The following is a 12406-nucleotide window of genomic DNA, read 5'->3' on the forward strand; positions in this document are numbered from 1 at the left end:
TATAATATGTACTTATAATATATGCTTACTATTTTTTAATAATTGAGGTATAATTTACATTGCACCAATCCACCAATTTTGAGTATCCAAATCAATGATTTTTTTCAGTATATTTCCTGACTTCTAACCCTCCCAGTTATAGAACATTTCCTTCATCTCAAAAGTTCTCTCATGCCTATTTGCAAACACTCCCTGTTTCCACTCGAAGCCCTAGGCAACCACTAATCTACTTCCTGTCTCCATTGATTTTCCCTTTCTGGATATGTACTATACATAGAATTATATAACACATGACCACTGTACTAGCTGTTATTACTTTACAAAATCACATTATTACACATTTTTACTAATTCAACAGTTTTTAAGTATGCTCATCATTTTAAACAACAAATCTTATTTTCTTAAGCAGTGCATTTATGTCAACTCTCTCTCATTGTAAATAAAACTTTTGCTGTGGTAACAGATTAAACAACAAGTAGACAAACTGTTTCCTAAATTCTTTCAGAATAAAGCATCACCTTCACCTGGATCCTAGGTTCAGGTTGCCCTAACCATGAATGTGCCATCACCCTGAGACATTGTTCCTAGATTGCCAGATTCGATTCGGGGCCTGCTTTTCATACTTCTCTAAAGAGGAATCCTTTTACAGACACAGTGTTTGGTGTTTGCCCCTTTCCTAGAAAATGTTTGCTTTTATGTCATTTGTTTTCTTTTAAAGTGCATAAATAAGGAAGCTAGAAAGTTGTTCACCTTGTGGAGAGGTGTAACTGTTCTTTTCTGGAAGGTTTAATGCTATTCTTAGGCAATTACTTATCTTTATCTGTGTGGATCCTCAGATCTTTATCTGTGTGGATCCTCAGGACTGCAAGTCAATTTATAAGAAAAGGGTCCCTTCAGTTATGGAATGTGTGAGCACAGGTGGGGATCTCTTAGGACCTCCATTGATATTGCCTTCTTCAACCTGGCATTTCCCCTCTGTTGCACCTTAGTATATAATTCCTGTCCTTTGTGCCCTTGTGGGGAGGTTGCTACCCACCTCCTCCTGCAGAGGGATTTGTTTCCCAGGGTCAAAGACATCATGGCAGGTAGGACCAGCCCACTGTCCCCTTCTCAGGGAGAGGTCCCAGAGGGTGCAAATGGCCAAGAATTGAGGGGGTACATACAGGTTCTTCTGAGGGAAGCTGATGGTGCCGCCAATTTTTGTTTCTGCTTCAGATGAATTAAAAAACAAGACCGTGTGTGAAGACCAGGAGCTGAAATTGCACTGTCATGAATCCAAGTTTCTCAACATCTATTCAGCAACATACGGCAGGAAGACCCAGGAGAAGGACATCTGTTCCCCAGGCGCAGAACATCTTTCTCCCTTCGGTGCGTGTTCCCATGTCTAAGTGGATCAGTAACTGAATCAGTGTTGAAAGTCAAGGGTAGACTAGAGGGGAAGTCAAGGGCAGAGAGGAGCCATTGCCCCACCCAAACCAGACCTTCTTCTGCCCTGCAATTGGGAGTCCATCGGTCATTCCACCAAAAACTACAAGCCAAACCTGTCGTTGTCCAAATGAGTTACAGAGTAGAACTACTGTTTAAGATTTCCTTGACTGATAAATTGCCAAGCATTTTTTCTGTGGTGCCACTGGGTGGATTTGAACCACCAACCTGTAAGTTACTTTTTTGGTTGCCATAAAGCTGGTTCCCGCTCACAGGGACCCACATGTGTAAAGTTAAACTGTGCTCCATGGGGTTTTTCAATTAATACAACCATTCAGAAGCTAATCGCCTAGACAATTTCCCAAGGTGTCTCTGGTGCATTAGAACTGCTAACTTTTTGGCTAGTACTCGAGTGCTTAGCTGTTTGTACTATCCAGGGACTCCTTTCAGTTACTAGTAAAGTACCAACCACTTATGCCACTCACACCAAGTAGGTATCCAGTGAATGCTGTATGCCTTAGACAAGGGGATGTTATCAGTTACCAAAAGAGAATCTAAGTCCTCCTAGAACTAATGTCCCAGCGATGGATGGGCAGTGGTGAGGACACAGATAGGTAAGTTCGTATGTCTATCTATCAGGGTGTTGCAAACAGTTAACACGATCAGATGAGGTGCCTCTGAAGAAAGGCCTGTTAATCAACTTTCAAAAAAAAAATCAACCAATGAAAACCCTATGGGGCAAAGTGGACTGATCCCATTGTACACGGAGACACCATAAGTCACTGTACTAAAAGGAAATGGTTGATGTTCAACTATTTCAAGAGGTAGCATATGATCAAGAGCCAATGATACTGAAGGAACAAGGCCAAAGTGCATTGAAGGAGTTGGCAAAGAACAAGGCACCAGGAATTGATGGAATAAAAATTTAAATCTTTCAACAAAGTGAGGTGACACAGGAGGCACTCACTCATCCATGCTACGAAATTTGGAAGACTACTATCTGGCCGACTGGAAGAGATCTGTATTTGTGCCCCTTCCAAAGAGAGGTGACCCAACAGAATGCAGAAATCATCAGACAATATCTTTGATATTCCATGCAAGTAAAGTTTTACTAAAAGTAATACAGAAACAGCTACAAGCATACATTGACAGAGAACTTCCAGAGGTTCAAGCAGGATACAGAAGAGACCATGGAATGAGGGCTATCATTGCTGATGTCTGATGGATCTTGGCTGAAAGCAGAGATTGCCAGAAAGATGTTTATCTGTGCCTTATTGACTATGCAAAGACTTTCAATTGTGTGGATCATGACAAGCTATGGACAACATTGCTAAGTATGAGTATTCCAGAACACTTAATTGTGCTCATGAGGAATCTGTACATGGACCAAGAGGCAGTTGTTCGAACAGAACATGGGCACTGAATGGTTTCAAATTAGGAAAGGTGTGCGACACGTTTGTATTCTTTCACCATACTTATTCAACCTGTATGCTGAGCAAATAATCTGAGAAACTGGGTTATATGAAGAAAAATGTGGCATCAGGATTGAAGGAAGACTCATTAACAACCTACAATGTGCAGATGATACAACCTTGCTTGCTGAAAGTGAAGAAGACTTAAAATATTTACTGATGAAGATCAAAGAGCACAGCCTTTGCTACGGATTTCTTCTCAGTGTAAAGTAAACAAAAAATACTCACTACTGGACCAATAAACAACATTCTTATCAATAGAGAATAAAATGAAGTTGTCAAGGACTTCATTCTTCTTGGATCAACTATCAACACTCACGGAAGCAGCAGTCAAGAAATCAAACGATGTATTGCATTAGGCAAATCTGCTGCACAAGACCTTTTTTAAGTGTTGAAGAGCAAAGATGTCAGCTTGAGGACTAAGGTGCGTCTGACCCAAGCCATGGTATTTTCAATAACCTCATATGCATGCGAAAGCTAGACAGTGAATAAGGAATACCATAGAAGAATTGATGCTTTTGAGTTATGGTGTTGAAGGAAAATATTGAAAGTGCCATGGGCTGCCAAAAGAACCAACAGATCCGTTTTGGAAGAAGTGCAGCCAGAGTGCTTCTTGGAGGCCAGGATGGTCAAACTTTGTCTCTCATACTTCAGACATACTGTCAAGAGTGACCAGTGGCTGTAGAAGGATATCATGTTTGGTAGGGTGGAGTGTCAGAGAAAAAGAGGAAGATCCCCAGCGAGATGGATTGACAAAGTGGCAGCATCAATGGGCTCAAGCGTGGCAATGATAGTGAGGTTGGCCCAGGATCGGGCAGTATTTAGTTCTGTTGTGCATAAAGTCGCTATGAGTTGGTACCGACTCGATGGCACCTAACAACAACAACAACTGCAACATGTTGTATGTCCGGTGTGGATAAGTGCTAAGGAGAAAAGCACATGAGGGAGGGAACTAGGGAAAGCTGGTGCAGCAACGGAAGGGGCTATTTTGTGGAGTGATGGATGTGCTGAGCAGAGACTTGAAGGAGGTTTCTGGTACCTGAGAGGGGGAAGGGAAGAGGAAAGTGTTTAGAGAGAGAGAAGGCTGTTCAAAGACTAAACAGCTAGTGTGCTAAGTGTGGTGGGAGGGTTCCCACAGTCTTTCTTCTTAGGAGTCTACAGTTTGAAGCTAAGAGATGTAGGCCTGAACTTCAGCCTGATAACTCCTCCCCCTCCCAGTCCCTCCAGCCTGTGGAAGTGAAAAAGTAGAGTCTCCACCCACTGCAGAGAGACCAGACCCTGCTGTGGACCCGCCAAAAGAATTGTATGTTATTGACAAAGACCTAGAATGAGCTCCATGCTTATAGGACCCTTGGTGGTACCATGGGTAAAGCATTGAGCTACTAACTGCAAGGTCAACAGTTCAAACCTACCAACCTATAAGCCTACCTCTTCAGGAGAACGATGAGGTTGTCTACTCCCATAAAGATTGAGGGAGCAGTTCTACTCCGTCCTACAAGGGTCATTATGAACCGGAATCAACTTAACAGCGGTGGGTTTGGTTTGTTTTGGCTTTCATGCTTTCAGCTGCTATAATTTATTCATGCATCATGTGAGAAATTAAACAAAGAATCCATGCATAAGTAATATCTTGGACCTGAATAAAACATGAACATGAGGTGTCTTATAAGATTTGCTGGAGAAGCACAATCAGTAAGATATAATATATATATAGTCCTCAACTTACAACGTATCCTAGATGAGCTGCAACCATTCTTTTGTTTGGGGTACATTTTATCTGTAGTAATGGAGTCGTAGTGTGAATCGGTATGATAAGCACTTAACTCCTATCCATAAGGTCAGTTGTTCAAACCCACCAGCCACTCCTCGGGAACCCTACACAGGATGGCTATGAGTCAGAACTGACTCCACGGCCCTTACCAACAATAGCAACATCTGTAGTAATCTGTATACATACAGTGTTGCAGCATGTAAACTCACATGTAATGTTTCTAACCCTCAAAGACAAATAAGGATCATATTAATGAAAATACCAGTAGTAACTGGCACCAATAATGAAAAAGCAACATATTTGAGTTACATCAGAACTGACTTAACGATGGAATGGAATCCCTGGTAAATCGGGGACTACCTGTATATACAGGCATGCTTCCTTTCATTATTTTAGTTTTACTGAGCTTTGCAGATACTACATTTTTTACAAATTGAAGATTTCTGTCAACCCTGCATGAAGCAAGTCTACTGGCACCATTTCCCGAATAGCAAGTGCTCACTTCCCTCTCTGTATCACATTTTGGTCATTCTCACAAGATTTCAAACTTTTTCATAATGCTATGGCACACTTAATAGACTAGAGTATAGTATAAACATGATTTTTAAACTTTGTGTGACTCTCTTTATTGTGATAGTTGCTTTATTTTGATGGCCTGGAATCAAACCCACAATATCTATGAGGTGGTGGCGGTATGCCATGGAGTTGGTTCCAACTCATAGCGACCCCGCATAGGGCTTCCTGGGCTATAAATCTTCACAGGAGCAGAAAGCCTCATCTTTCTTCCGTGGAACCGCTGGTAGTTTCAAACTGCTGACCCTGAGACTAGCAGCCCAATTCACAACCACTATGCTACCAAATCTCCTTTTCTATGAGGCATGCCTGCAATTGTGTTGTTGTAAAGTGCTGTTGGGTCAATTCTCACTCACAACAACTCTACAAGGGGGCTTCAAAAAGTTCAGGGAAAAATGGAATGAAAAGATAATGAAATTTTTCCACAAACAATTTGAAGCCCCTTTTGTGTATGATAGAGTAGAACTGCCCTGTAGGGTTTTCTAGGCTGTAATACAGTCTCAGAAAGCTTATGTAGAATCCACTCAGTGGCAGAGTTAATCTTTATGGAAGCAGATCGGCAGGTCTTTCTCCTGCAGAACTGCTGGGTGAGCTAGAACTACCATCCTTTCAGCTAGCAGTCCAGCACTTAACCCTTGAGCCACCAAGAAGGAAGGGGAGGAAGATAGCGAGAGATTTTTTTCAAGGTAACTGACTCATATGATTGGTGGGACATTGCAGGTCCAAAATCCTTATGTCAGGTGGTACACTAGAAATTCCTACAGTCTTGTGTCTCAAAATCCATGGGTCAGGTGATGACAAGAGTGGAGGAGTTCTGGCAAAATGCTTATTTATAGTCTGAAGGTAGAATATACCCTAGGGGAATTTCCCTTTTTGATCTTATGGCCTTTACTGTATTGGGCAAGGTCCACCCACGTTATGGCAGCAATCTGCTGCAACTAGGCCAACTGACTTCATGCCATGTAAGCACCAAAACTAGTGTTCGATCAAAACATTAGGCGCCGTAACTGAGCCAAGTTGGCACATTAAATTACCTATCCTACAAGGTAGCCTAGAAGCTCTGGTAGCGTAGTGTTATGAATCGGGCTGCTAATCTCAGGGACAGCAGTTCGAAACTACCAGCTGTTCCACAGGAGAAAGATAAGGCTTTCTGCTCCTGTAAAGATTTATAGCCTTGGAAACCCTGCACAGGGTCACTGTGAGTCGGAACTGACTCCATGGCACGTAACCACCTCCACCACCAAGGTAGCCTAACTGCACAGGCAAACCCTCAGAGACGTAAGAGAACCAAAAAGTAGTTCACAAGGACTATGGGCCCCTAAAGGCCTGGCGGTATGAGAAGGCTCTTCTGTCGAGAGTGGTTGGTGGAGGTTCTTTTCAGGCCAGCACTGCAGGTTGAAAGGAAGGCTAAAATAGGCATTCGGTTGTTCTTTCATTAGGTCTGGGAGACAGGGCTCCTATCTACCCAGCAAGCAGCCTCTGCTGCCTGCTGGGTAGAAAGACACTGCCGAGGATGGGTTATCTGTTGATGGTGCTACCCTATGCCCCATTCCTGGCATTCTTCCTCTCGTATAACACCTGTGTGTTTTCAGAAACTTGAGAGCTGTGGTTTCTATCTCTTAGGTGCCCACACCCTTTCCTCTTTTCTTTGTTACTGTGCTCCGAAAAGGGACAATTGCCTGAAGTGCTGCAGAAGTCGTCCTACTCCCGGGCTTAGCTTTCAGTTAAGCACATAGCTGCTACCTGAAACGTTGGAGGTTCGAGTCCACCGGTTGCCTCAGAAGAAATTCTGGGGATGTACTTCCAAAATGGAGTCCTGGTGTGGTGCTGTGGGTTAATGGGCTAGACTGCAAAGGCATTTGAACTGCAAGGTCGGCGGTTCAAGCTCACCAGCTTCTCCTCAGAAACCCCATGCAGGGTCACTATGGGTCGGAATCGACTCGATGGCACTTAACAACAACAACTTCCAAAACTGGAGCACAGTTTTACTCGGATGTACACTGGGTCATCGTGAGTCAGAGTCAACTGGTTTGCTTTCTAAAAGTCATCGCCACTGCAGAAGCCCCCTGGCCCAAATATTATCTGGACTTCTGAGTTGGAGATGATTAAACCACTTTCCAACCTCATTATCTACCTTTCTGCCTTATGCTATTGCAAAAAGGGACTCCATTTCCTAATACTGGGGGGCCCCCATTTCTCATGCTTACTAAATCTAACTTAGCCACCAGTGTTTTGGGCGGCAGCAATAAGTAACATCTATTCTAGCTCTTCTTCTGAGCAGTAGAGTTCAGTCTGCCGAGTAGGTAGATCCCATGGTTACTTATTTGCCTTTATGTGTTTGTAAGTAGATCGCTGCCTTGTGTTCATAGTACGTTGAATAGAAGTTGGGTTTAAAAGAGGGAAAGTGATCAGACAAAGAAAATGTTAGCACACGTCATGGTTATAAGACAGGTTTCCATAGAGAATCTGAGGAATCCTCAGGTCGACCAGCTGTTATAACACCATTAATACCCTTGCTGACATGTAAAGGCCCTTGAATGGAAGCTTGTGCGGCCCTTACTTAGCTATTCAGGTTGAAAAGCTCGAGTGCTGACTGGCAGAGATGCATGGCTAAACCAGCCTGCTGGTCCTTCTCCCCTGCTCCCATGCTCCGCAATCAAGTGTGCTCCCCCTTCCCTGTTTGTGCACACAAGGATCAAACCACTATTGAAACACCAGTGACCTTCTTGCCTTGTGCTCTAGGGTGGGAAGAGACTTGAAGGGGAAGTCAAAGGACCCTTTAGAAGACACAGAGATCGATAGGTGCCTTAAGCACTCAATTATTAACCAAAAGATCAGAGGTTCAAACCCCCCCCCCAGAGGCACCTAGAAGAAAGGCCTGGCCATTGAAAACCCTATGGAGTACAGCTCTATTATGCACACATGGGGTCAACACGCTGGCCTCAGCCTCACATGGGAGCCTCGACGAGTCTCACGTCTCAGACTAGCGCTAACACACAAGCCAAGGGCAGCCCCATGCTGATGCAACTTCTAGATCTGAGAGCTGAGGAGCCTTGTTGGTGAACAGATAAGGGTTTGGCCGCTAACCAAAAGGTTGGCGGTTCAAACCCCTCTGACACTCTGCTCGGTGAGACAAAGACATGATGATCTGCTCCTGTAAAGATTACTACCGAGGAAACCTCACGGGGCAGTTCTACTGGGTAACATGAGGTCACTGTGTCAGTATCAATCCCATGGCACCCATTGACCAAATGCTAAGAAATCACTCACTCTCCGGCCAGGCAAATGATATATTAAGGTTTTAACCTACTTGTGGTATGTACCCCTCATGCCTTCCTTCCCCACTTAGGAAATAAAACAGTTTTATCTGTTTTATGTTGTTGTACTTAAGTGTCATTGAGTCATTTCCAACTCTTAGTGACCCTCTATAAGGTTTCCAAGGAGCGGCTAGTGAGTTTGAACCGACAACCTTGTGGTTCAAACTGACCTTGTGATTCAGTGCTTTATCCCAAAGCACCACACCAGGGCTCCACAATTGTTGCTGTTGTTAAGTGCTGTCGAGTCGATTCCGACTGGTGAGCTTGAACTCATTAGCCAACAGTACCACACCAGGACTCCTTTTATAGTCATGCTTTAATTATCACCCACCTAAGAAACACACTCTTTTGACTCTCCAGCTACTTATGTGCTCCCTCCATAAAGACTGCAGGCTCTATCTTGAGGCGAATCTCTAACCCAATCATTTCTGAACTTTGCATTTCTCCTGGACTGGTCACCTGACTGTCCTGCTTACCACTTCCCTCTCCTCCCTTAATCTAGTCTTCATTTCATAGTCAGGGGGGATTTTATTTAGATTAAATCAGACGCTTTACTTCCCTACAGAAAGCCCTTCATTTTCCCCTTCATAATCAGAATAGAATCTGGTCTCCCAACCTAGCTCTGCCCCTTGCTTCTCTCCTCTCACTTCTTCTGGTGACTGTGGTCTGATTTCTTTCCCTGGAACACTCCACTCACTCCTGCCTCCTGGGCTTTTGCACATGCTCTTTGGTACACATGGGATGTTCTAACCCCTCATCTCTGTCTCAGCCCTGTCTCATCACTCAGGAATCAACTCAGATGTCAGCTCAGATGTCAGTGAGGTCTCCCCGAGCACTCTGACAGCGCCGCTGTCCCCGCAGTCACCCTGGAGCTGCCTCCCTGTTTGGTTTTCTTCATAGCACAGAAATAGTTGTTCATGGAGTGAGTCATTGATGTGCTTGTGGTCTGTCACCCCAGGAGAAAGTGAGCCCTGCAGGGCCTGTGTCTGTCCCTGAAGAATGCCCAGTGACTAGAGCAGAGCCACATCCAGGGTGGTGCAAAAGGTGAATGCAGTCAATTGCTAACCAGAAGGCTAATGGTTCAAGTTCACCCAGAGGTGCCTCAGAAGAAAGACCTGGTTATCTATTTTTGGAAAATTAACTCCTGAAAGCCCTACAGAGAACAGTTCTACTCTGACACACGTGAGGTTGCTGTGAGTAGAAGTCGACTCAACAGCAACTGGCTTGTTTGTTTTGAGTTTAGAGCAGTGGGATCCTGTGAGATGCATGAGTGGACCAGAACCCCTTCCTCCAGGCATCTCACTCAGCTCCTGGGGAAGGATGGTTGCTGGCTGGGAATGTGGATATGGTGTTGCCTCAGCCTCTAATTTCTCATGAGATGTTAGAAATCTGGATTTTTTTTTTTTATGTGAAATGTTCCATTTTCAAACACTGTGCAAGCCAAAGAAAGCATGCCTGCAGACCACATCCAGACCCCAGGCGACAGTGCGTGGCCTCTGGTCTCCGTAACCGATCATTACCGCAGAGTGAGCACAGGCTTTGAGGGAGGGGAGAGGGCTATTTATCCCAAACCCCAGAATCTGGCATCAGCTTGATGGGATGGTTAAAAGGCCAGGGCCCTCCAAAAGGGGTTTGCTCTGCATTGGTAGTTAGTCCTGAGCATCTGGCTTGAAAGATGATATGAGTGTGTCTCCTCTGTGTATAAGTAAAGTCTGGCAAAACCTGATATGCCTCAGGCTCCAGGGAGTTCCATTGGAAGCACACAGCTGGGCCTCAGTGAAGCTCTCCAGGATTGGTGCAACTGTGATGTGTGGCTTCACCACCAGGCATTGAGAGGGACCGTAGTCATAATAATAATGTGCTGGTGGTGGTGTTGAATAAGCACTGAACTACTAACAGCAACATCTGCAGTTCAAACCCACCAGTCACTCTTCAAGAGAAAGATGAGGCTTTCTGCTCCCTTCAAGATTTATAGCCTTGGAAACCCTGTACAGAATTTCTATGAGTCAGAATCATAGTAATCCTGTATAGTGGTTCTAGGGTGGGTGGGTGTTGTTGTTAGCTGTGGGTGGGTGGCCAGTTCATGGTGGCCTCATGTGCAGTGACATCCTCATGATTGATGGCAGATTGTTGTTGTTAAGTGCTGTCGAGTCGGTTCTGACTCATAGTGACCCTGTATAGCGTTTTGGGAGCAGAAAGCCTCATCTATCTCTCGTGGAGTGGCTAGTTCTGACTCATAACAAACCTATGTACAACAAAATGAAACACTGCCCGGTACTGCACTATCCTCGTAATTGTTATGTTTGAGCTCATTGTTGCTGCCACTGTGTCAATCCATCTCCTTGGGGTTCTTCCTCTTTTTCACTGACCCTCTACTTTCCCAAGCATGACGTCCTTCTCCAGGGACTGGTTCTTCCTGATAATATGTCAAAAGTACGAGAGCATTCTGGCTATAATTCTTTTAAGACAGATTCGTTTGTTCTTCTGGCAGCCTGTGGTCCTTTCGATATTCTTTGCCGACACTTGAATTCAAATGCCTCTGTTCTTCTATAGTCTTCCTTATTCATTGTCCAATTTTCACATACATATGAGGTGTTTGAAAATACCATGTCTTGGATCAGGCACACCTTATTGATCAAACTGACATCTTTGTTCTTCAACACCAAAAAGTGGTCTTTTAGAGCAGATATGCCTCATGCAATACTGCATTTGATTTCTTGACTTCCATGAGTGTTGATTGTGGAGTCAAGCAAAATGAAGTACTTGACAACTTCAATCTTTTCTCTGTTTATCATGATGTTATTTATTGTTCCAGTTGTGTGGATTTTTTTTAATTTTCTTTATATTGAAGTACAACCATAATGAAGGCTGTAATCTTTGATCTCCATGAGTATTTTGCTTCCAGCAATCAAGGTTGTGTCACCTGCATATTGCAGGTTATTAATGAGTTTCCTCCAACCCTGGTGCTGCATTCTTTTTTATATACTCCAGCTTCTCGGATTATTTGCTCCATGTACAGATTGAATAAGTATAGTGATGCACACCTTTCCTGACTTTAAACCATTCAGTATTCCCTTGTTCTGTTCGAACAACTGCCTCTTGGTCTATGTACAGGTTCCTCATGAGCACAATGAAGTGTTCTGGATTTCCCATTCTTCACAATGTTATCCAGAGTTTGCTGTGGTCCACACAGTCAAAAGTATTTGCATAGTCGATAAAACTTAAGTAATTCTCTTTCTAGTATCCTCTGCTTTCAGTCAAGATCCATATAATGTCAGCAATGATATCCCTAGTTCCAAGTCCTCATCTGAATCCAGCTTGAATTTCTGGCAACTCTGTTGATGTACTGATGAAATCAGTTTTGAATTATCTTCAGTAAAATTTTACATGCATGTAATATTAATGATATTGTTGGATGATTTCCGCATTTGGTTGAATCACTTTTTTTGGAATGGGCACACATATAGCTGTCTTTCAAGTTTCTTGTCATAGATAAGTGAGTACCTCCAGTGCTGAGTCAGTTTGTTGAAATATTTCAATTTCTATTCCATCAATTCCCAGAGCCTTGTTTTTTTTTACCAATGCCTTTAGTTCAGCTTGGACTTCTTCCTTCAGTACCATCAGTTCTTGATCATATGTTACCTCTTGAAATGGTTGAGCATCGACTAATTCTTTTTTGGTACAGTGATTCTGTGTATTCCATTCATCTTCTTTTGATTGATTGTGTTGTTTAGTTTCTCTGTGTCTTTGTTGAGTTTCTTTCTGGTTGTTCTGTCCTGTTTTGAAAGTGGTATGTTAAAATCTCCCACTATTATTGTAGTTGTCTGTTTCTTCTTCAATTCTGTTAG

The 12406-nt window shown here is 43.5% G+C and overlaps 1 protein-coding gene across 2 annotated transcripts in view; it reads left to right on the forward strand.

Moving 5' to 3' along the window:
* Positions 1–12406, forward strand: part of EVA1C (eva-1 homolog C (C. elegans)) — a 163549-nt gene that overhangs the window by 102133 nt on the left and 49010 nt on the right. For both annotated transcript variants that reach the window (XM_006862528.1, XM_006862529.1), the window contains exon 4: positions 1216–1368. In XM_006862528.1, coding sequence (XP_006862590.1) covers positions 1216–1368 — 153 coding nt within the window. The remainder of the gene's footprint in view (positions 1–1215; positions 1369–12406) is intronic.

Source organism: Chrysochloris asiatica, unplaced genomic scaffold (genome assembly GCF_000296735.1).
Source record: "Chrysochloris asiatica unplaced genomic scaffold, ChrAsi1.0 scaffold00049, whole genome shotgun sequence".
NCBI classification, from domain to species: Eukaryota; Metazoa; Chordata; class Mammalia; order Afrosoricida; family Chrysochloridae; genus Chrysochloris; species Chrysochloris asiatica.